Source organism: Convolutriloba macropyga, chromosome 6 (genome assembly GCF_964194025.1).
Source record: "Convolutriloba macropyga chromosome 6, txConMacr16.3, whole genome shotgun sequence".
Taxonomy (NCBI): Eukaryota; Metazoa; Xenacoelomorpha; order Acoela; family Convolutidae; genus Convolutriloba; species Convolutriloba macropyga.
In genome coordinates, this window is record NC_134473.1 from 18,231,183 (window position 1) to 18,256,326 (window position 25,144).

The window sequence follows — 25,144 nt, forward strand, 5'->3', positions numbered from 1 at the left end:
GCTTTTGTTGATTGTTTTGATTGCCTAAAATTGATTTTCAGAAACCTTGTCGAAAGTGGAAACTTTTGGAAAATTTCAAACAGATGGTTTTTTCAATTGCTCTTGAAGGAAGTTTGTAAATGTCTCTATCTTTTTTACGAATCGAAGAGAAGTATTGGTATGTGAGCCGTGACTTCTTTGTCTTCTGTTTTGGAATGTTGATTTCTGTTTTCCAACACTGGATTTTAATAGAAGGTTAATTTCTAATGTAAAGTCAGTAGGAATTGCTAGTAATATTCAAGGTCAATGGTTTTCTGAAGTTATCTATCTTCTGAGGTTACAGGGGTCCCTCTTAGCTATCCAATTACAGACACCACTCCAAACCAGCTACCCCCCCCCCATGCACACACACACACACACACACACACACACACACGCAGGCACACACACCAACCCGGGTTGTTTTCATCAAAATTTTGGATCGAACGTTTTGACTTTGAGAGTGACTTTTACGCCCTTGACTTCTTCTGTGATCTAAATTTCTCTAATTCTTAATTTTCAGCCACGTCATTCACAATTTTCAGCCACGTCGCACGAGAAAATTGCGGCCAAAATTGGTGTCCTTTTTTTCCGTTTCAAATCTTAATATGGTATATAATAACCTCTAATGACGCTAAATTTGAAGCCCCACACCCTAGGGGTTACCCTCTCGACTGCAGTAGGCTGCAATAGATTCGAGATCCCTATAGTGGTTATGTTGGCGTGATTTTCATTGCCAAAATCGGACGGGGTTGGATGTTCTTTTTAGCAGATCTAAGCGGTTTTTCGTGATTGTAAAAAAATTGTAAGACTAGCAAAAGAAGGTCACTGCAGGGATTTCTTTGTTGATTTGTTTGAAAAATTCTCATATATCTTGACCTCTGTTCAACTATATTGATTCTGAAGAATTGTAAAAATTGCAAAATGGGAGTTTGCGTAGAAAGTTTTTATATTATATAAGAAGTGAAAAACTACAAACAGGAAAATTAGTGATTGCGTAGAGAGGTTTTTATAATATGTATGTGCTAGCCGTTTCAGCTATTATACCGGGACCTATTGCTTATTTTCTTCTAGTGATTTGAATTTTATCGACCGTTCTGTCTGTATAAAAAATTAGACGTATGTTCATTGCTTACCCAAATTTTGTACAAATAGACTTGAAAGAACAGGTGTCTAGCTAAACAATCCTAATCAAATAAAGCCAAGGTCAAAAAGGGAAATATAAGAGGATAAAGCCCGATAATATTACTCATTTTATTAGGCATCAAAGATCATTAGTCTTTTTGTTATGAGGTGTTAGTAATAAGCTTTTTAAAATCCTACCACCCAGAAACTAGATTGGTAACAACTGTCAAGTCTAACGAAACTTTATGCGTCATCTTTGACTACTTAACGAGGCTTTTGCCATTACTAACGAGAAATTACTGCGAATTTTGGACGCTGGATTTTCCCCGCGACTTGTCACGCATTTTAAAATTGTTCAGGCAGGGAATAATTGCGGGTAGATCGAGGAAATACCGAGCAAAGCTCGCATACTGAAGTAGTTCTATGACAAGTTTGTCCTTAGTTTAGTCCATAAAACGACAATCTACCGGTACCGTTATCTAACATATAAGCATTTTTAAACTAACATAATGTGATAAAGTGTACAAGATCATTTATCATGAGTACAATCATAAACATGAACTGTTTATAGGACCACGATGGTTAATTTAATTTTGTAACTATTATTTTTCCATAATGCCCATATTTAGTGCACACGAAAAAAAAATGAAGATTAGTTTCTGTTCCAGATCTGCGTCTGCATCCTTGTGCATTTCACAATGGAAATTGTCCTTACATTTGTCTGGCCACCGCTGAGGGACACATGTGTCGCTGTCCGAGTAACCTTCCGAGGAGTAGATGCGAGGATCAATACTTTCCTCCGAAAGCCACCAAGCCAGAGGATCAAGGCTTTAAATGGCCAACAGATCCGCCCACTGCACCGCCTCAGATTCCAGGTATTATTCAGAGAATGTTATTTTCTCAAAGATAAGGTTGTCATTGCGGAGTTTCACCCCCGTGTTGCATACAAAATTGGCCTTTAATTTTTTCCTGTGTAAAATCAAAACTTTGCGCACAAAGGCATAAGGTTCTATAATTTTACTTGATATCTAACTGAACTGAATTTTATCTGCGAGAACCCTGTGCTTTCTCCAGACATTTTTGCTCTAGTTAAATGGAATCCTGCCTAGTATAGAACCCCCTGCTAAGTGGGTCTAGAATCTATAGCTACCATCGCGTAATTGGGGGACTAAAGTAATTCCAAAATTGTGGAGAACTTGTTTTGTGGGGCTTGGGGTTCTATTATGGGAAGAGTCGTCCGATCTTTGTTACAGCGTGACAGCTTTGTTTGTCCGAGAGCTGAAAACAAAGATCTCTTCCGCAACTTCGACAATGCGCTATTATTGCCTAATGAGTACTGATATTTAGCTTTGTAAGTAGCAGCACAAACTACAACCATCTAGGTACATTCACGCTTATAAAACACCTGTGCTCCAACTGCAAGTCGCGTTAAAGAATTTTGTATCTGACTGATTTTTTTGCCTCAATTCTACTTGTAAGGTGATAATTTGACCTTGAGATGTTTTCAGACTTTCAAGAGCAGATCCAGATGGTGCTGATCATAGTTGTGTGTGCGGCGGCAATTGTAGTCCTCTTGATAGTATCCGTTATCATCTGCATTCGGAGGTACTTCCCCCACGGTGCATCCCCAGTTGATTACACCCCACACCCCAGTGGACACAACACTCTGCGACACCTGCAGACTGTTCCTGCTGCTGCTCATTTCTCACCTGGAGGGGCCATACTCAATCCCAGGATGCCTATAGTTGGTGCGTATTTCACAACGTGTTTAATTTATCTGAAACAATGATTGTAGCTATTTTATGAGTCATGCTTTTTATGCGATTTTTTGTACTACCGATTTTTGCTGGGTGGACAGTTTTTTTCATCTGACCAACCAATTTGTGACTGATGCTCTTGACAAACCGGATAAACTGTTGAAATTGAAGGGAATTATGTTGCTGAGCAGCTCCCTAAGAGCTTTACTAGTCTGTAAATATGAGATTCAGCAAAACTTCCTCAGGAGAGATAAATTCATGATGTGAAGAGCATTTCCTGGGAGCAATTGTTTGGATATATTATGACTTGCTAATTGCTCTCAAACGAAGTCGCAATAAAACTGAACTTCAAAAGTAAGTTAGCTCCCTCATTTTCACAAAGTAAAAATTAAGTTTTTGACTCAATTTTACTACAACTTCTAACAAATTCATTCAAACAATTTTTACTCCATCGATCCCCTCCGATAGTGGGCTCGCCTACCTCTGAAATTTTGTTACTTTCAAGGTACTTTGAGAGCATCTGCACCCTATCTGGCAATGGGCAGTGGTCCAGTGGGCGCGAGGATGCCTGGAGGAGCAACTGCTGTCGTACACCACAACGCATTCAACGGAACTGTGTACCATTCGTTGCCGAGGCGAAGTCATTGTGGATTAGACGTAAGTCTTTTCAATCATTGTTTTTACGTAGTCGGCAAATGCTGCAAAGATTTTAAATTCAATTTTTATAATCGTGGTTGCTTTGTATTAATTGGAAATAATCTGAGCTGCGGTCCGATGGTACTCACAAGATGATAATTCATCTGAAAGTTTTTTTTGCAAAAGACATTAATTTAAGTGTGGAGCTAAAACCTACGCACAGCTGATGCACCCTGATCAACTTTAGCTTCATTGTAAACCAATTACTTAAGTAATCTAATGTGGCCTGAGCTTTTTCATTTCTATTGAGTTAGGCGTATTTAATATGCTTAAACTACTGATGTCGCTTTAAAACCTTTAGCTTAATTGTTTGTTCATCTGTATTCATTCATTCAATTGATTTTGTCTACTTTTAGCCCAACAATTATGTGATGCCGACGAATGCGACAAGAAGGTACAGCACACATTCACTCCAACGCAATTCCAGATTCTCTCTCAATAACCCCTACCAGCAACCTGTACCCCCTCCCCACCATCCCCACAACTACATTGAGCTACAATCTCATCAATTTTCCATTCCAACCGGCCCAGCCGGACACCACCCCGCCAACCCACAGGCAGTGGCCATGAACGCTGGATTCCCTCTGTTGCCTCCGGGCAGCATGACGGCGGCGACATCTGGAACCCTTTTGTGGACTCCAAGTCACATGCATAAGACGCTTTCCAACAAGAACCTCAACAAGGCTGCTATCAATCACTTCAACCAACAACAGCAGAACATCAATTCTCAAATAAGCAGTAATGTGTCACATTCGCCCTCGGCCAGTTTCTCAAGTCAGGGTAGCCGGAATACGGTGGCTAGCAGTTCCCAAAACAATCCATTACCAACAACTATGGCTGCGGTTATTCCATTACAACAATTACCATCATCCGGAATGTCTGCCGTTGGTCTGAGTTCCACTCTCCGTCGCAACAGTGCCGTGGCTGGCGCTGGTCTCTTGAATTCCAACATAAATCCAAACTTAGCAGCTATGATCACATCAACGCCAAAAACCCGCTCCTCCGTTTCGTCCGCGAAGACGATCGAATCGGACCCCGACTCGACCTCCCGGATGGTGGGAGGGGGGTCGGGTGGGGGTGGTGGCGGTGGTAGGAAAGCTTCCAACCAGAGCCACTATTCCCAGTTATCTCACCTGGCTAATAGTAATCAACAGCAACCACAACAGACTTTGACACCTAATTCTAATACGACAAACTCGACTTTTTCAACTAATCCAGACGACTCTGTGCAACACAGATCGGACAACACAACTGTGTCATAACTGTTAATAACTATTTAACTTAGTTAAGAAGCAGCAGATGGCAGAAACGTGCACCGTACTGATAAAATTGACAGAATCTATTTTCACAATTACAATTGAACTAACTTCATCAGAACTGACTTCTCCAAATGTTTGCTAAAAGTGCTCAAGGACTTAACTTTGTCTCAAATTCAATGTTATATTTTTGTAGAATTTAATGAAACGAACGACGATTCAATTGACAATAACACTAATAACAAAAAACATTTAGTACAAACTCGGCTGGCAGTCAAACCTTATGACGACTAATCATTTGGATGACAACTTAATTTCTTTAAGAAATGAAGCGAAAAGTAGATATTGGACAAGTGATAAATTATGGAGATGATAAATTAAACTGAATGTTGGTTAATGATAGTAACTTTAGTTATAATATTTGGGTGCCAGTAATGACTGAGGCATGCTTGTGTAATGATAACTACAGGGAAGATAGTTGTTCTCTCTCTCGCTCTCTTTCTCTCCTCTCTTTCTCTCTCTATTTCGCTCTTCTTTTGCAATCACTCATCATTCTCTATGGCCAAATTGTAATTATCAAATTTACGAATATTGAAATGTCAATATAAATTTTGATTGGTTAGATTATTTATTTATAATAGTTCAGTTTCTTCAAACCTCAACAAATTTACAAAGCATACAAACACAACTGTTTCCTATTCCCACTTGGACATTTTTTGTTCTAATCAGCCTATTTTAACAACAAACTAGAGTGTTTCTGCAATGACAGTTGTTTTATTTTACCTAATAGGTGGGATTGTTCATTTCTTTTGAAGTAATACCGTTTTAAGGGTGTTAAATATCGAATATGAATTATCACAAAACACCCGGGAGGGGGGGGGGGGGGATTGGCGCCAGGAAACAGTTCCATATAAACAATAAAAACACAGCTCAGTACCGAACCTTTTTTAGTTGGTGTATCGTGATCATGTTATGACTTGCGAACAAATCAAGTTACAACTGGGTTCGGCTCTGTTATAATAGAGAGGTGCAGTTAGTGTTGCTTCGGATCTTTTCAACAATCTCTCACCCCGAACCACCCCAACCCCTTCCTTCATCCCAGTTTAAAGACACATTTCCCGTAAATACTATGCATTAAGTACTGAGTGTAGTCCTGATGGGGGTAGAGATTGTTTCAATGGGAAAGTGGAGGATGAGAGAAAGGGTAAAAGATTCGTAGTTTATTCATCCATTATGTGGGACAAGCTAAGCTGTTCGACATTAAAATTTGACGTTCAGATGTCTTTGTGTTTGAATTCTGATAGATTGGTTAGCGAATTAATCAGTCTTTCTGTTAATTGCTGTACTGTTCATTTTTATAAAAATTTGTCTATTCATTTCTTTCCAATTCGAACTTTTCAAGTTAACTTTCGCACTCTTTCAAGTGGATTAGACAAGTAGTAATATGAAGTTCTGCAGAAGTGCGCTTACAATTTTGAGCGATGAAGAGTATTTTTGCGAATAGTCTGAAAATTGTACGTGGCATTTTTATTGGGAAAATTCTTGGGAGTTATTGTGGTTCTTAACGGATAAGAAACACCATTGCTTTAAATGTTTTTTGAACGACACGAAAATGGTGAAGTATTTACTTGACTCCTATTAGAGTCTCTCAGAACTGGTGTTGACCGAGTTATGGTTCGATATGTTAAGCAGAATTTCGAAGTAACTTTGCTTGAAATACGCACTTCGCAAATTTTTAATTGCCGACAATTTAAAAATCGCACGTTCATAGCAAAATATGGCATTCCAGAATCTTGACACTGCAGAGGTCTGTCATATCACAACTTCCGTGCGTTCTCTAGAACTTGTGTTTAGCACGTGCCTGCTTCAAGCAAGATTACGGGAGGCTGCGCGCCATATTGTCTCAATGACGTAATCTATACTTGAAAAACGCAACTTGAAAATTTTAAAATGCCGAAAGTTAAGTTCTGGCGATATATTCGGATCTCTGGCATTGCAGTCTTGGCGCCGCAACCAAAAGACAAGAGATCAACTAGCGAAAGTCATTCAAAATATGGAGAATGGCAAAAACTCCCGAAATCCATTAGGAAAAACTGAAGCAGGAATTAGTTAGCACTGAGTTTTGTGACAAAATTCAGCATCAAATATTTTTGAAATGTTCGGTTTGATTATTATTAATAGGTGATTACTTTCGCATACAAAGTTTTTAGTAATCAATAGCCGCGTTCTCAATTGCAGGCGACTATTATTGGGCTCCTAATTTTTTAATCGTCTAACAGACTTTTGTTTCGTCTTACCCTGACTTTGATGACTTTTCATGACTTTGAGCTTTCAAAACGGGATAAACCGGTAAAACTCAGCGGACATCAAGTTTCATTAGAGGCCCTTAGAGGCCGCGTTAAGTAGTCCTTCAACTACTTAGAGTGGTGGAGTTACTGGAAACTTACCTCACTTTGACTTACCAAAAATGACTTCACTTTGAAATTGACTTTTTTTTTACTTTAGTTCAAAGAGATAAGGTCAAATGGATGTGTCACTCTAAATGAAGGTTATTTGAGAGCAGCTAAAAGAGGCAGTAAAAACTTATACAGATTTTTAATCAAAATATAACATATCAGCTTGCAATAAAAAGACGATTTATTTGGTCTGTCTTTTTAATAGCCGCGAAGCGATAGTGGTTATTATTGGGGACATCGTGGTTTTTTTTAATTCGTCGTCTCCATCGATGGTTCTTACGACCTGACTTCTTGGAATTGACTTTAGTGACTTCTATTGCTTTGCAATTAAAATTTGTGTGCGTGACGTCATTTCTGCTTTTAGGTCAATTGCGTGACTCACCTCACTCAAAAAAATGACTTCTGAACTCACTTATGAAACTTTAAATTTTATGAACATTTTTATTAAAAGTCAATAGTGTGCATCTAAGTATTGCCAAACGTATTTTCCCTAATTCGTGAGTATTAGAGTCTTGAGTTTATGGTTTATAATATTATTTTTGAAAAATCTCTCTTTGGGATTTTTCCTTATAGAGCGTATGTGTGTCATAAACATTACAGACCCGATCTAACCCAAAAGGTCTAATGGTCTATTAAAGGACTGGTGGGCAATCTGTCTATCTTTTTTAGTTGCTTCAAACTCATGGAAAGCCAGAAGCGTCTATCGCGGCTATTTTCCGGCAATCTGCCGGCTATGTTTATATTAGTGCTGCCCTTTATTGTATTTTTCGACCCTTTTATCTGACGTGTTTAACTTTTGATCACAAACGTTGTAACAGGTAAAAGATGGACCTGAATCTTGAGATTATGACCCCCTCAGTCACCCAAAAGCTGCACTTTATATCAAAACTATTTTGAAATGTTGTTATTTTATGAGACCTTGATCCATCCTAATTTCCTTTTAGAGTGAAAGAGACTTTTGAAAATTAGCTTTTTTCTCTTATACCAATTTTTTTCTCATCAATCTTTGATCAGAAATTTGTGCTCCCGCTTTTTTTATTGTTCGATTGACCGAGTTTTCTTCTGGCAGGTTTAAATTTTCTTCAAAAACGGGGGTGACAGATAAAGCTTGGAGTGCATTAAGTGGCTGAGCGGTTTAAATATTTCCTGAGCACTGGCTAATTGTGTAATATCAGGAAGATTTAGGCAAAATTGATAAAAATTAAACCGTTAGACAAAGTTTGTTAAAAAATTTTTTGGAGCACTTTTGCTTAATGTTTAATAGTTTGATTTGAACAGCGTCAAATAAATTGCGGTCTGTAAATTTTGCTGTCGCGTCATTGGAAACATTTCGAGATTTCATAAAAGGTAAACTGGTGTTGTGAATAAAAGATAAACTGGTGTTTGTTCAAGTGCTTATAGCTGCTCTAGCAACGAAAAGCTAAACAGAACTTGCACAATTATATTTTATATGAAAAATCTTAAACCTTAATTATAAATTTTTGTAAAATCACATCCAAAATAAAAATCACATGTAGCGTATAATCGAAAACTAAGTTTCGTAGTTATCTGTGCGCCATTGCAGGTTTTTCGTTGTAAAATCTTCTTTTGTCCCTATCGTAATATAATGAGTTTTCCATAAAGGTTATCAAGCTTGTCTGTTTTTTGTCTGTTACACTTGATGAGTAATAAAAATTGTAATAAATTGAGGTACCTCAATATCACTTCAGGGTTACTTTAACTCCAAGATAATAATTATAATAACATGGTACAAAATTCCCACACGTTTTTTTTTTCTTGAGACTTGTTTTCTTTTTTATTAAGATTATTTTATTTATTTAGGTCAAGCTTAATCAGGGATAGTTGTAAGTTCGCATGGATTTAATTAGTTGTTGTAGACTATTTTTTGCCTATTTCCTGCACCGATAGCTGTACAGGTTATCTGCTTTTCAGTTAGACGCAACTGTCAAGTTGCAGGTGCATTCAACAATTTCTAGGAATTACTGGTATTGGCGTAAAGGGAAATTAAAATTATATCTCGGTTTTTTAATCAGTAAGTGAGAGGTCAAATTAGAGAAGATTTAACGTGAATCTGATCAATGCCTGAGAATTATTAGTAAAATATGTAAAAGGCTGGACCCACGCCACCTCTGAGCAGACTGTGTCGAGAATTTGGTCTCTGATCAGACCTCTGTGTGACCATTGTCAAGACTTTGTGCGACTATGACCCTGTAGTTTGGGCCCTAATGGTCTGATCAGAGGTGGCTGGGGTCTGGGACCTCGCTTTGGGTTGTTTTTAAGCCAGCAAGGTTGCATTGGATTTTTGCTCATGAAAATCCGACAGTTTTTTCTTTGCGCGATTGGAATAGTTGAAATCAGACCTAAAATTGCACATTCTGTGTTATGAAATTAATAAACTAAAAATAATTATGAAAAAAATAACATTTTATTAATTGTTTACAACATCTACATATAAAATAATCAGATCTCAAAATTACGTTAGTTAGCATCTAACAAACAGTAATAGAATTTGACTCTGTGATTCAAAGTACACCAACTGCTTTTTTTGCTCCAAAAATTAAAACAAATGGCCTCAAATCGACATAAATCAGGAATAACAAGCTTCAGGAATAACAAACAGGTGCAACATTTTTTTACATTATGACGTGTCTCTTACAACAACACATGCTTCGCAACGCGGCTCATAAAAACACTGAGTGGGGGCAGCCGAGATCTCAATGTAAATAGGATTCTAACTTTTTCTAAAATTGGGATCTATAGAATTCAGCTGATAGTATTCAGTACCGTTGAAAGATTCCTCTGTTGTGCAGAACAATTCATCTGTTGAGATGTTATAGACTCAAGTCGGAGCAAAGAACAAAACAACCCAAAATAGAATCACGCTAAAACGTTGCATTCAGACGTTACCTAAAACATAAATCCTATGAGGCTAAAAAATTCTGCACAAGACTCACAAAATGGTCACAAAATCAGTGATAAAATCAAAACATGATGTGCTCTGTCGTGGTCGATAACACGGGTCAAAAAAACTCAATCAGTTGATTTTTAATTTAAATTTGGAACTGAAAATATACAAAACTAGCTCGTATTCTCGTATTTATAGTAGTTATCTATGCAAAAATATGCAGAGAAAATTTAGATTAGCTAAAAAATATTTGACTTGATTGACATGTCAATAGATCTTAGTTCCGAATCCCGGAGGGGATTTTCTATTTTCATCAACATTTGATGAGAATCATCAATGTCCTAGGTACAATCGAGTTCATCAGTTGGAGGTCAGTAGATGTTAGAATCAGGTTCCTGTTGGTGGGAGAATTTACTGCTGAAATATGATTGATAGGTCAATAATATTGATAGCGCCCAAACAGAATTAGAATTGAGTTTAGTTTTGTGGCCATTACTTATCGACATAGCAACAAAGTTCGTCAGGTAATTTCTTCTTTTGTCCTTTGAAACTTTAATAAAAAACTTCTAAGTTTCCTGATGTTTCTTTGAAATCATTACATTGTCCCTCATTTTTAAAGCAAGTTTGTTAGTATAGGTGGTTCTCCAAATCTGTCGGCTTGTTTTTGTTGATGTTCGTGAAGGCTCTGGTGGGTCGGTTTGTTGTTGCTCTGCAGCTAATGTGGCTGCAGAAGCTTCATACTTATGTGAAGGTCCCTTATCTGTGTTCTGAGGTTGTGGTTCTGATTGAGATATCGTCTCCTCCACTGCTTGTTCGGTTTTTACATTGTCCTTCTTCTAGTATCGCAATTTGGTTGTCGCTCACTAGAATAATCTGTGTTGAGTTTTCAGGCTGTATGAAAGATGTGTTCAAGCCCTTCCTGATGATGAAGGTAGCAGGAGCTATCTTTGTCGTTTCATTGGTCTTGAATAGAACGTTTTCGCACAAGTCCAAATCTGCTATTGCTGGTAGTCTCACTCTGCGTCCCAACAGGAGTTCAACTGGAGTCTTGCTCCTCATCTTTGAACTGTTGCGATGTGTCATCAGTGCCGTTTGCAGGAATGCTCCAAATGACACATTAGGATTGGGTCTCCATGCTTGAAAAGCCCGCTTCACTGTCTGAACAGCTCTTTCAGCTAGTCCATTAGCTCTTGGATGATAGATTGGTGATTCCAATTTCTTAATTCCCAGTGATTCACACCACTGTTTAAGGTCACCACTTACAATTTCGGGACCATGATCAGATACTAAAGTTTTTGGTATTCCGACTCTTGCAACGATTTGACTAAGACATACTTCAACTGTTTCTGATGTTCTATTTCCCGCGGGGAAAAACATCTATCCAGACAAAACCGGCGTCAAAAATTACCAAAATATTGCCATGGTCCGTAACATAACCCAAGTCCATGTGGAGACGTTCCACAACGTCGGCTTTTGGCTACGCAGAGACTTTTTTCTCGGGCTAGGCATGTTCAATTGACAATTCTTACGTTTACTAACAAAATTTTGAACGTCTTGGCTAATGCCAAGCTACCATACTATCATTCTGACTGATGCTTCAGTTGCATTGTTCCCAGGATGTGCCTCATGCGCTTTTGCTAAAACCAAGTGTCGTAGTTTGGGTGGAATGAAAAGAAGAACACCTCTGAAGATGATTCCAATGTGTATAGTCAGTGCGTCTTTGTGTTGTTTGAATCCTTTTTCCGCTTCTGCACATTGTTTCCAATTGCCGCTTTTGATTCGTTTCATTATGTCGTGGAAGATTCTGTTTGTTCCAACTTCAGTTTTGATTACTCCTTGGTTTACCAAACCACTCTGAGGGAAGTAGATGCTATTGGTTGAGAAGCACGCTCGATCGTTGTCGGATTCGTCTTCGTCAAAATACATTCTGCTCAAAGCATCTACATGGGGATCTGCTCTCCTGGTTTGTATTTCAACCCATAATCGAAGCCCATTAGAGCTGTTGCCCATCTTGTGATTCTGGCTGATGCTGTTGTCGGGATCTCTTCGTCTGGTGCAAAGAGATATTTGAGTAGTTTGTAGTCCATCTGTAGGGTAAATCGTCTTCCGAGAAGGAATTTTTTCAATCTTGTGACCAAAAACACAACTTCCAGTGCTTCCCTATCTATTGTCGAGTAGTTTTGCTCCACTGGAGTCAGCTTTCTCGATACATATATGTCCTTCTTGCAAAAAAACCCGCCAATGGTTTTTCAGAGGCGTCAGTAGTAACTGTTGTTTCTTTTTGTAAACTATATGGCTGTACAAGCGGGTTAGCATGGAATTCATTTTTTATTTCAAGGGCTTTTTGTTGCATTTTGCCCCATGAGAAATCGCTATTTCTCATGTTATTTAAAGGTAGCATTTTCGTTGCAAAATCAAGAGCCATTCTTCTGTGAAAATTTGATAGCCCAACAAACGATTCGAGTTGTTTGTATTTACTTGGTGCTTCTGTATTTTTTAATTTTTCAAAATGTTTGGAATCTGGTGCTATTCCCTACTTTGAAATGCAATATCCCAAAAAACTAACGCTATCGACTGGTTTTGGGTCAGAATTTTTCTCCCGACTCCCGACTCTTTTCTCCCGACTCCTGACGCAAGCCTTTTTTTAACGAACTGTGCCTTGGTAATTCCATACACCAACATATCGCTTTGAAAGATCACAACACCTTTGATTTCTTTGAGTGTTGATTCAAAGATTGAAGAAGAGTTTTTCAATCACCGAGGTAGTCGGAAAATCTTGAACAGTCCCTGAGATGTGTTGATTGTGCATATACTTTTTGCCTCTTCGTCAAGTTCAATTTGATAGTAGGCATCTGGGAGGTCAATTTTGCCAAATTATGAGGCCCATTTAAGTTGAGGAAGATTGTCTCCATTTCAGGTATTGGGTAGTCCTCATCCATCACCTTGCCATTTATATGCATTTTCAAGTCCACGCAAACTCTCAGTTCTCCTCTCCTTTTCTCTGTACCAGTTCAAGGATGCCCTTTCTGACCATCTGTTCCAGCTTCTCTGTGACCTTGTCTTGAAGAGGTAGAGGTATTTTTCTGACTTTGCAGAACATTGGCTGTGATCCTGGTATCAGCTTCACATGAGCTTTGTAACCCTTTGCAGAAGGCAGGTGCTTGGTTGTGATGTTGTTCACAATGTGCTTGGGTAGAAGGTCTCTACCAAGTAGTCCAAATTCTTTATCAGACTGCACAACTATCAGTTGTTTTTGTATGAGCCTGCTTCCGTTTTACTCAACGTCACAAGTAAGTGATCCCAGAAGCGTTAATTGATGACCATCATAAGCTTATAGTGATGTCCAGCACAGGGATGTCTTATCTTACCATCCAACTGAGGTTTACCAAGCTCACTCCATATTTTTTATGATATCACTGTGCGATCTGCACCTGTGTATACCTGCATTTTTACTTTGCAATTTTTTATTGAGATATGTTCCCAATATGCAGACATGCTAGAGATTTGTTCTTCAGTATGAAAAATTCCCATCTTCGAAGCTGGAGATGCTTGCTCTGAATTATTGTTTCCTTCTTCGCAAAAGTTATTCTGTTTTTTATACTTACCTGAATTTGGTTGGGGTTTGCCTCTACACATTTTTGAGAAGTGTCCCAACTTTTCACAGGTGTTAGATTTATTACTCAGCGCTGGACAGAATCTACTAGAATGTGGCTTACCTCCTCACCTGGTGCACATATTGTTGCTTTTATTAGCCGTAAATTTTTCATTTGGCCTTCCAAAAGTTCTTTTTGAAGTTAAACCCATTTTCTTTCACAGACAAAAGGCTTATTAACTGATGAAAAACTTGAAGAAGCCTTTGCCTGACTTCTGAACTGTAAACTTTCGGCCATTTTAGTAAAAAAGATTTTGTTGGTTTACCTTTAATACCGTCTGGTAGTCCAATTTTTGCCTCAGGATCCCTCAAACCTGAGTTAAAACTTTATTTTTACCAACTCCTATTCGGGGTTGGCCGCTGTTTTGAGGTTATCGAAGACGCAATAGCGTGCTTTCTCTCTAAAACGCGCTAGGAAATTGTCGTCTGACTCGCCTACACCTTGTATTACGGATAGAAATTTAACCCTTTCTGCCGTTACTACTCTCTCTTTAGGAGAAACATAAATTTGAATCGCCAATCTGATGTTTTCTTACGGAGTGTCTATCAAATTCCTAGGCATTGTTAGGCTCCTAAGTTTAATATTGGCATCTTGCCCTCACATACTAAGATAGAGATTGGTTAACTGTAGGTCTGTTCAGTACCATCGGTGATGATCTTGTCCTCTTTCTTCTCTGCGCTACATTTCGCATCAAAAGACATAATCCACGCAGTAGCTTATTCTGCATTCTGTAGATTCAAAGTTTGTCGGTCTCTAGCTGGTCTGGACACCATTGTTGTGGTCGATAGCTGGTCCAAAGAATTCAAAGGGTTGATTTTAAAATTAAAATTGGACCTGAAAATATACAAATATTAGCTCGTATTTATTGTACTTATCTATGCGAAACTATACAGGGAAGATTTAGATTAGCTAAAAATATTTTACATGATTTTAATGTGAATGGATCTTAGTTCCTAATCCCGGATGTGATTTTCTATTTTCATCAACTTTTCATGAGAATCATATATGACCTCGGTACAATCGAGATCATTAGTTGCAGGTCAGGGGGTGTTAGAATCAGGTTCCTGTTGGTGGGAGAATTTGATTCTGACATATCGTTGATAGGTCAATAATATATTGATAGCCCAAAAACAAAATTAGAATTGAGTTCAGTTCTGTGTACCTTACTTATTGACGAAGTTCGTCAGGTAAACTCTTCTTTTTTCTTTGAAACTTAAATAAAGAAAACTTCTAAGTTTCTTGATGTTTCTTTGAAACCATCACATGCTCAATGTGGTGAGTCTTTATGAAATCCGTTCTTATCAGAACTGTACGGCAAAAATAATCAACAATTCAGGGTTTGCGCGGAGAAAAAATATATTCCGCTGAATGAATATGAGATAAAGAAGGTAACCTGAAGCAAAAAAAAAGAAGATTCAGAAAGAACTTGATTTCTCCTTTTGTTGCAAGCATTAGAATAATATGAGTTCATTCTTATCCCCTTCTGTCATTTATCTTATCAGATTCTGACATTTATCAATTAAATTTTGATAGCTGAAAGCAGACGCATAGGTTTCATGATAATGTCAAATAATAAATTTTTTTTCTCATTAAAAACTTTAAACTAAAATTGAAGAAGAATTGCTCAGAAAGAAGCAATTTTAACAAAAATGCGCATTTTTATTATTTGTTGTTTATCTGGGCTGCTTGTTTGGATTCATTCTGTTTTTGAACGTATATTGTTAATTGCTTGAAGTTTGAAAATTTATACGTACCTCAATCCACGTGCTGATTAACAACGTGGTTATTTATTAATTGAGTAACAAGAAACTAACAAGTGCTGCTTGTGTCAAATTCTTCCCAAAACTCATCACTTTTCTGTGGGTGCTCTATTAAACTTTGATCTTTCAAAGATTTAATTTGTAAGAGTAAAATGTTAGTAACGATCTGATGTCATAAGAAGTCAAAGAAGTTATAAATTAAAAACTGAGATTAATTTGGCGTAACGAATTAAGGCTGAGTTTTGTGCTTATTGCCACTGTTGTCAACTATCATTTCTAATTTAAATGTGGGAGTATGAGACATGTGATTGCGCTCCATCATTTAAATAGTTATGGGTCCAGAGCTTTTGTTTTAATTTGAGAAATCAAATTCCGTTGTAATTAAAAACCTTTTTTCTGCCTCTGCGGAGATTTGCTGGATCAAGGTGGAGGAAGTCAGAGAGGACAAGGTGAGACAAGCTTTTTAGTCAAGAGGTGGCCAAATAAGAAGAGTTGGCAGCTGGTGAACGAGCAAGAGCGAGAAGCTTCTGTAGTTGATTGGGGTAATTCAATTGTGGAGTTAAATGGTTGCGTGGCTGATTAGGGGATATTATTTGTGGAGTGATAGGCGTGTGTAAGTGGTTGCGGGATTTCAACACTGGAGTCAAGAGCACGTCTACATGATTAGGGACTTCGATCGTGGAGTGCTAAGTTTTTGAAGCTGAGCAGTGGATTCTGCTCATAGAATCAAAAATTATTGGAGATGTTGTAGGGATCAGTAAGGAGTGGGAAGGTTTAACTGTGTAACAGAGATGTAGGGAAACCAGGATTGCCTGTTATAGCTGAGAACAGCTCAACCTAAACAATTATATTTTTTCCAATTGTGTGTGCTGTGTACCTGTAACCTACACGTTTGGTCGAAAGACACTTAAGCTAGTAGTAAAACTTTTCTCAAGATGCACTAAGATAAGGGTTTGACTGCATTATCCTCGGAGTGTGTTTGTATCCTCATCGCGCTTATTAGCGGTAGAAAGAGCTTGGTACGGTGTCAATGTCCTGCTTTCAAGGATACTACACGACACGAACAGAACATCAACTTCTAGATTAATTTAGTCGACCAAATTCTTCTTCCTGAGTGTTTTCCTTACAGTTCTATCGTAAACAATAAGTGCAAACTTGGTGATAGAAAGCATTTTTTGATACGACGACACATCGCCCCATCGAACTATAACACAATCAACAACAGGCAGCAGATTGAAGAACGCTGTAGAAAAGAAAAGTTTGAACACAATTTTTCTCTTGCCCTACTTTTCTAAAAGAAACATTTTTCTAAAGCAATTCTAGCTGGCAAAAACAAACGAACTAAGTAGGGTTGGCTTGTCAAAACAAAAACGCATAAGTCTTTGGTTCATTGGGAAACATTTAACTGTTAAAAGTTAGTTTGATGCAAAGACCAAATTTTCGAGGCGGAAAAAAGTAAAAAATGTACTGATAGCAATGAGCTCAAAAACAGAGCGAATAGTTTTCACCGAGCTTGCGGAAGATTTCTTGTTTTTTGCTGAACAGTTTGAACAGTCTCGTATGCAGTTGACAAAACTTGGTGAAGTGCTTAGCGGTAAAAAAAACTCATCAATCTTATTTGCAAGCTCTCAGAATTACTTTTTTGAAGAGCAACCGAGGCAAGCCATAAAAAAGGCGGGAAAAATTAGAAGAGAAAAAGAAAATTTTGTGGTACGAGATAGAACAAGTTTTCAAAAAACATCAGTTCTTTTTCTGAGACCAGAAAAGACAACGCTCCAAAAGTTTCCAGAGACCTCAGCTGCAAAAATTGATAGCACAATTGACAAGCCTTGAAAAGACTTCATGTGAGGGTGTATTAGATTATTTCACCAGAGGATTTGATATTCGAAATAACTTAACCCTAATGAACGAAGGAATCTCTGAAATGTTTGTTTCAATAATTCTGAAAAGGCTTCTGAAGGAACATGAAAATTTTACATTATTTGTGAAGTATGGCAGAGAAAAAACTGAAAGAATTTAACCCATACCTCAAAAATTTTGATAATGAAACTTTGTACACAAAAATTAGGGGCATATTCTTCTATAAGGAACGGAACTGTCCGACAACGGGACATATCACAAAAGACTTTAGGCTTAAGCAAACGTTTTCCATGAACAAACCAAAGCTCTCCTGATGAAGTTTTTTAAGTGTGGCGAGCAATGACAAATACCCAAATTTTGTAGTAGGCAACGGAAAACCTCAGCCAAAATTTGTAAGCCAAAGCAGGCGAAGCAGGAGAAACTCAGAGGGCTCGCAAAATTAAGTTGAGAGCAGACATTAGAAGAAGAATCTTTTTTTTCTTTTAAACTGGAGAAAAGAACCTTGCAAATGAGCTAGTTTAGGACTCGGGTGCAATCAGTCATATGATTACAGGCAAAAGTTTATTTATAGATATAGACAAGGAGTATTCTTGTAACATCACTAATGCAAACCACTGTAAAATTTTGAATTATTGGGAAAGCAGCAGCTGAATTCAAAATTTTGGTTTCGAAAGTTTCAAAGCCAAAAATAGGATCAATTAATGCGTTGCTTGCACCACAAAACAACGAAAACTAGCATCAATGCCAAAATTTAGAGCAACAGGCAATTAGGACTCTTTTGGTGAGACTTTAGAAATACCAAATAGAAGTGGAACAATTTTCTCTGTTGAAGAAAGTAAATTTGTTTAACTGGAACAAAATTTTTGACTACGGAGGAACTTCAGGTTATACAACTTAGATAGTGGAGTTCTTTTGAATTTGTTGCGAAAAATGCGTGGGTCGTAACAACTTTGCGAACAATTACATGTTGAAAAATCAGACACTAGGACTAAAGTTAAGCGAGCACGGTTTAGCAAACAGTGAAACAAGCCAGCTAAACAAATCAAAGAAATTTACGGTACCGAAAGACTCAGGAACAAGGGCAAATGATGTCCTGGAAGTTTTTTTATACTAGTACATTTTGACCGATCCATGAGAAAGCTGTCGATGGCCACAGGTGGACAATAGGGTTCGTTGATAGTGTTAGCAGGTATCCAATACTTTATTCTATGAGCTCAAAGGAAAGAGGCCATTCACAAATTTGAACAGTTAGTTGCCAATGTAGGACAACCAGGTACCTTAGTCTGCGAAGGAGCAGGGGAGTATGTGACATTAAAACGTTTATTTAGACGAACAAGTGCTAGACTAGAAATCTCAGCACCGTATAAGCCAAAAAATGACAAAATTGAGAGGAACAAAAAACAAAGACCCAAGGGTTAAATGTCTTTTAGAGCAGTCAAGATTAGAAAATGCGTATTGACCACATGCACTGAATACGTCAATTGAGTGTTTTGTTTTCCTTCAGGTGCTCTGAAGACACTTACTGAGGCAAGGTACAATATAAAACCTAATTTAGAGTCAATCAGAGGTGCAGCTTTTGCTCATTTCAAATAATGTTTATGCGGCAACTTTGATAGAACTTCTAAAAAAGGAAATTTTTGATATCTTTAGACAATCGCAAGATTTGTCTCGCATATATTCAAATGGACAAAGGGATATTTATAATTAGAAATTGTCGTTATATAACCTTCAACACAAAAAAAATGTTGATGAAGTCTAATAGATGAAAGAGGGGATAGTCATGAAGCGTAAGTCTGATGGAGATTGCGATTTTTATCAGGTAGCTTTGCTTGCAGAAATTGCGCATAAAAAAATTTTACCAAAGTCCAATGATGTAGCCATTAGGGATATAAGAACTGTATAAAGCAACAAAATTGGTATACAACTCTTTAGTTGAAAATAAATTTTGCGAAATGGTAGAGAACAAAAGAATTAAACCCATTGCTAGCCAGTGGAACTTTGTGCTTAGGTTTGATCCAAACAAGGAGATTGAACGACATTAGGCGAGATTCATTGCGAAAGGTTTTTGACAAATGCCAAGTCGGGATTACAATAGAAATTACTCCCAACAACACGCCTCTCATTGATTAGAGTACTGATAAGCTATGGTAGATCAGCGTGTAGAGACGCCTATTTGAAATAAATGGACATAAAAACAGCATTTTGAACTCTGATATTGAAGCAGAAATCTTAAAGTAACAGCCCCAAGGACGTGAAAAATTTGACAATTAACTCGTAAGCTGAATAAAAATTTATATGAATGGAAACATTCTGATTGAAATTGGTACCTAACAACCAAAAACTTCCTCAGCCAGTTAGGTTTCATGCCGGCTATTCAATTTGAGTGCCTTTTTAGAAAGAATATTAAGAATGGTATCGAAGGAAGTGTGTGCCTTTGGATAGCTGTTGTGGTGTTATTAAGATTGCAGGACTACATTTGTGAAAACTTTAAGAAAAAAATAAACAGATTATTTGAAAAACATTAGAAACGGAGATCTTAGTTCGTTTTAATTTATTAAATTTGAGCTAATGCAAAACAAAATATGGCTATGTGAAGAAATTTATGTAGAAAAATTGCTAGAGAAAACTAACATGAGCGAATCAAAGACACTGGAATCACCATTAGATGTTAGCCTGAAAGTTTCAAAGGTTGGTTCACCTAAATAAAGGTGCAAGGAGCTTAGAAAAAACAATCACGTGACTAAAGGGGTATAGTGTGATGCTTGAACTATCTGGCATTATCAATAAAAACAGATAATGCGCACGCAGCCATTTTATTAGAATTTTTGGTTCAAAAAACTGGGAGGCAACGTTGTAATATGGGAAAAGGGTGTGTTTACGTTACCTAAAAGGAACGACGTCACACGATGCTTTTTGGAAATTGTGAAAAAGTGAGGAACTGTATTTGACAGTATTTTCAGACTCAGATTGGCAGACAACACAGACAATAGAAAAAAAACAAGCGGTTATTGTTCTAAACATCAAATTAACTCAAGTGAAATCAAGTTCCAATAAACGTCTTTGTAGATATTTAGTCTCTTATTGCTCTTATTAAGAATTCTAGTAAGAAAGACAAAGCAGCTTACGCTGAAAATGATCTTTGTTCGAAACTTAGCCAAAGTTGGCTATTACAGCTAAACTATTTGTCTACTGATTGTATACTTGTAGATACTCTTAAAAAATCACTGGGAGGACCAAATTATCACTTTTTTGTGATGTCCTTCTTGGAACAAACACTTAAGACCAAAAAAGTTGTATTGAAAGTATAAATTTAACTTTTTAAGATATGAATATTTACACATACCTCAATCCACGTGTTGATTTACATCTTGGTGATTTAGAAATGAGTGGATGTAACAAGAACCTAACGCCCGAGCTATTTATACCAACTTTGTCCAAGTTTCATTTTGTTGTGTAGTATTTTGAGTATTTTGTTGTGTAGTTTTAGTGTTATGTAAATTCATTTAAGTGATGGAAATATTTTGTCTTTGGTTTATGTTCGATTCACTATTTCGTAGTAATTTTAAACTCCAGATAGATGTAAGCGGGAGTATTTTTAACAAACAGAACCAAATGGACTCAGTTGTCGTTGACAACATATGAAATCACGCAAACCGTCTAGCTGACATTTGAAAAAGCTAAAAGTCAAAAAGCGTTATGTCGAGTATCGAGACAACTGATTTGAGCTCAAAAACTTGGTTTATTCTTTAATTTTTACGTTTCTTGAGAAGGTATTCAGATGTATCTAATTGAAAATCAGCCTTTCAGAACTGCTGGTGTGCAAATGCTTTTGAACTATAGGGGACCCCTATTATGAGTTCAAGATGGTTGACGCATACGTGATTATGAGCGAGCACCTGAACCTGTGGAAGGGCGTTTTTTCTAACGTCATTTAATATGTTGTAAGTTCTTTACGCAGGTTCCTATCTTGGATTATAAAAGTGAAAAATCCGACAGACAAATTCAAGAGCAGGAGAAGCACAGCTGCACTTCGAAACAACTGCATGCTGAGTTCCTGTTCTGCCTTGCTTGTGAACAGAGCAACACCTCCTGCAAAACTGTTTCCTTTATTCGTGAACTGTTTTTCAAATTTCATAAGCATGTGTGAACAATCTATGGCTTCTTTTTGCATTGACAATGAATTGTATAGACTAATGAGAGGCGGAGCTATTCAATGTTATTAATACGCAGATTGGGAGAAAATCTTACCAAGTTATTCAAGTTCTTGATTTCAATGACAAAGGAGATAATTTAGCGAGATCTCGTTGAACCAAATTGTTCGTACATACAGTGATAAACAGTAAAAAGACACACACCCCGCCCCTCCCACCCCCCATATTGTAAAATTATATAGTGAGTGTACGTTACCCATGAATGAGAGAGGCTACACATTCAAAAACTACAAATGTGCTGAATTTATGTATTTCACAAACATAAATGAATAATGTCCGACGAATTTTTGGTGTACATTTCGTAGTACCTTGATAAGTTGTAAACATATTATTCACGATAGTCTGCTAGTGGAGGGGATGGAGGAAACAGTTTGCATCCCTTGTTCTACAATTCCTACGAAGATTGCAATCAGAGCCGCGAGTGAAGAGAGAATGAAGAAGGAGGCGCTGCAGAAGAGACACCCGTTTGTGGTGCGTCTCTCAGTGTCGAGGAACTGATGGGAGAGAGGGATGCCAAGATTGCCAGCTTCACTGCTAGTGTTTCTGTAGCAAATTACAATTACTGCTCAAAGGTGAACTCAGAGCAAAAGTTTAACATCCCGGGTCGAATGTCCTCCCTAAAATCCTCCCATTTTGATGTAAGAATGGGGGGGTAATTTGCCTATGGGGGGTAAATTGATGTAAGAGTGTGGGGGTAATTTGTTCAGAGGGGGTAAAATGATGTAAGAGATGAGCTGCAATGGGAGGACTTTTAAGGAATTACCCCCCCCCCTGACTGAAATTGCCATGTAAGAGTAGGCTGCAATGGGCTGCAATGGGAGGACTTTTAAGGAATTACCCCCCCTGACTGAAATTGCCATGTAAGAGTGGGCTGCAATGGGCTGCAATGGGAGGACTTTTCAGGAAATACCCCCCATGACTGAAATTTTCATGTAAGAGTGGGCTGCAATGGGCTGCAATGGGAGGACATTTAAGGAATTACCCCTCATGACTGAAATTGTCATGTAAGAGTGGGCTGCAATGGGAGGACTTTTAAGGAATTACCCCCCCCCCCCCACCCCTGACTGAAATTGCCATGTAAGAGTGGGCTGCAATGGGCTGCAATGGGAGGACTTTTAAGGAATTACCCCCATGACTGAAATTGTCATGTAAGAGTGGGCTGCAATGGGCTGCAATGGGAGGACTTTTAAGGAATTACCCCCCTGAATGAAAATGCCATGTAAGAGTGGGCTGCAATGGGCTGAAATGGGAGGACTTTTAAGGAATTACCCCTCATGACTGAAATTGTCATGTAAGAGTTGGCTGCAATGGGCTGCAATGGGAGGACTTTTAAGGAATTACCCCCCCCCCCTGAATGAAATTGCCATGTAAGGGTGGGCTGCAATGGGCTGCAATGGGAGGACATTTAAGGAATTACCCCTCATGACTGAAATTTTCATGTAAGAGTGGGCTGCAATGGGCTGCAATGGGAGGACATTTAAGGAATTACCCCTCATGACTTAAATTGTCATGTAAGAGTGGGCTGCAATGGGAGGACTTTTAAGGAATTACCCCCCCTGACTGAAATTGCCATGTAAGAGTGGGCTGCAATGGGCTGCAATGGGAGGACTTTTCAGGAATTACCCCTCATGACTGAAATTGTCATGTAAGAGTTGGCTGCAATGGGCTGCAATGGGAGGACTTTTAAGGAATTACCCCCCCCCCCTGAATGAAATTGCCATGTAAGGGTGGGCTGCAATGGGCTGCAATGGGAGGACATTTAAGGAATTACCCCTCATGACTGAAATTTTCATGTAAGAGTGGGCTGCAATGGGCTGCAATGGGAGGACATTTAAGGAATTACCCCTCATGACTGAAATTGTCATGTAAGAGTGGGCTGCAATGGGAGGACTTTTAAGGAATTACCCCCCCTGACTGAAATTGCCATGTAAGAGTGGGCTGCAATGGGCTGCAATGGGAGGACTTTTCAGGAATTACCCCCATGACTGAAATTTTCATGTAAGAGTGGGCTGCAATGGGCTGCAATGGGAGGACATTTAAGGAATTACCCCTCATGACTGGAATTGTCATGTAAGAGTGGGCTGCAATGGGAGGACTTTTAAGGAATTACCCCCCTGACTGAAATTGCCATGTAAGAGTGGGCTGCAATGGGCTGCAATGGGAGGACTTTTACGGAATTACCCCCCATGACTGAAATTGTCATGTAAGAGTGGGCTGCAATGGGCTGCAATGGGAGGACTTTTAAGGAATTATCCCCCTGAATGAAATTGCCATGTAAGAGTGGGCTGCAATGGGCTGCAATGGGAGGACTTTTAAGGAATTAGCCCCCTGACTGAAATTGCCATGTAAGAGTGGGCTGCAATGGGCTGCAATGGGAGGACTTTTCAGAAATTACCCCCCATGACTGAAATTTTCATGTAATAGTGGGCTGCAATGTGGCTGCAATGGGAGGACATTTAAGTAATTACCCTCATGACTGAAATTGTCATGTAAGAGTGGGCTGCAATGGGAGGACTTTTAAGGAATTACCCCCCCCCCCCACCCCTGACTGAAATTGCCATGTAAGAGTGGGCTGCAATGGGCTGCAATGGGAGGACTTTTCAGAAATTACCCCTCATGACTGAAATTTTCATGTAATAGTGGGCTGCAATGGGCTGCAATGGGAGGACATTTAAGTAATTACCCCTCATGACTGAAATTGTCATGTAAGAGTGGGCTGCAATGGGAGGACTTTTAAGGAATTACCCCCCTGACTGAAATTGCCATGTAAGAGTGGGCTGCAATGAGCTGCAATGGGAGGACTTTTAATGAGGACAATGGGAGGACTGCAATGGGAGGATTTATGCCATGGATATGAGCTAATTCAATCCTTTATATATATATATATATATATATATATATATATATATAGATATATATATAAATGCTTGTTTATATATATATATATAACACATATTTATATGTATAAGAATTTGTTTATGTATTTAAATTCAGATATAAAATTTATATATATATATATATATATATAAGTAAATCTGAATATAAATACATAAACAAATTCTTATACATATAAATATAAATACATATATATATATATATATATATATATATATCTGAATATAAATACATAAACATTTAGACATCAATATATATATATATATATATATATATATATATATATTTATATATATATTATATATATATATATATATATATATAAATACATATCTATATATAAATATATATATATATATATATATATATATATGAATATGTTTTTGTATGTATATACACATATTTACTTACATATATATATATATATATATATACATATATATGTATATATATATATATATATATATATATGTATTTGAATACTTGTATTTACATATATGTATTCTTATATATATAAATGATTATAATTATGTATTATAAACATAAAAATAT

At 37.7% G+C, this 25,144-nt stretch overlaps 2 protein-coding genes across 3 annotated transcripts in view; one reads left to right on the plus strand and one right to left on the minus strand.

Annotated features, from left to right (window-relative positions):
• Positions 1–5,594, plus strand: part of LOC142341540 (uncharacterized) — a 60,566-nt gene extending 54,972 nt beyond the window's left edge. For both annotated transcript variants that reach the window (XM_075392554.1, XM_075392552.1), the window contains 4 exons: positions 1,812–2,018; positions 2,652–2,891; positions 3,406–3,557; positions 3,953–5,594. In XM_075392554.1, the coding sequence (XP_075248669.1) occupies positions 1,812–2,018; positions 2,652–2,891; positions 3,406–3,557; positions 3,953–4,858 (1,505 nt within the window). In that variant the 3' untranslated portion in view covers positions 4,859–5,594. The remainder of the gene's footprint in view (positions 1–1,811; positions 2,019–2,651; positions 2,892–3,405; positions 3,558–3,952) is intronic.
• A 16,435-nt stretch (positions 5,595–22,029) lies between these two features.
• The window catches only part of LOC142341249 (uncharacterized), a 7,881-nt gene continuing 4,766 nt past the window's right edge, over positions 22,030–25,144 (minus strand). The window contains exon 3 of the mRNA XM_075392168.1: positions 22,030–22,240. Within this exon, the coding sequence (XP_075248283.1) occupies positions 22,030–22,240 (211 nt within the window). The remainder of the gene's footprint in view (positions 22,241–25,144) is intronic.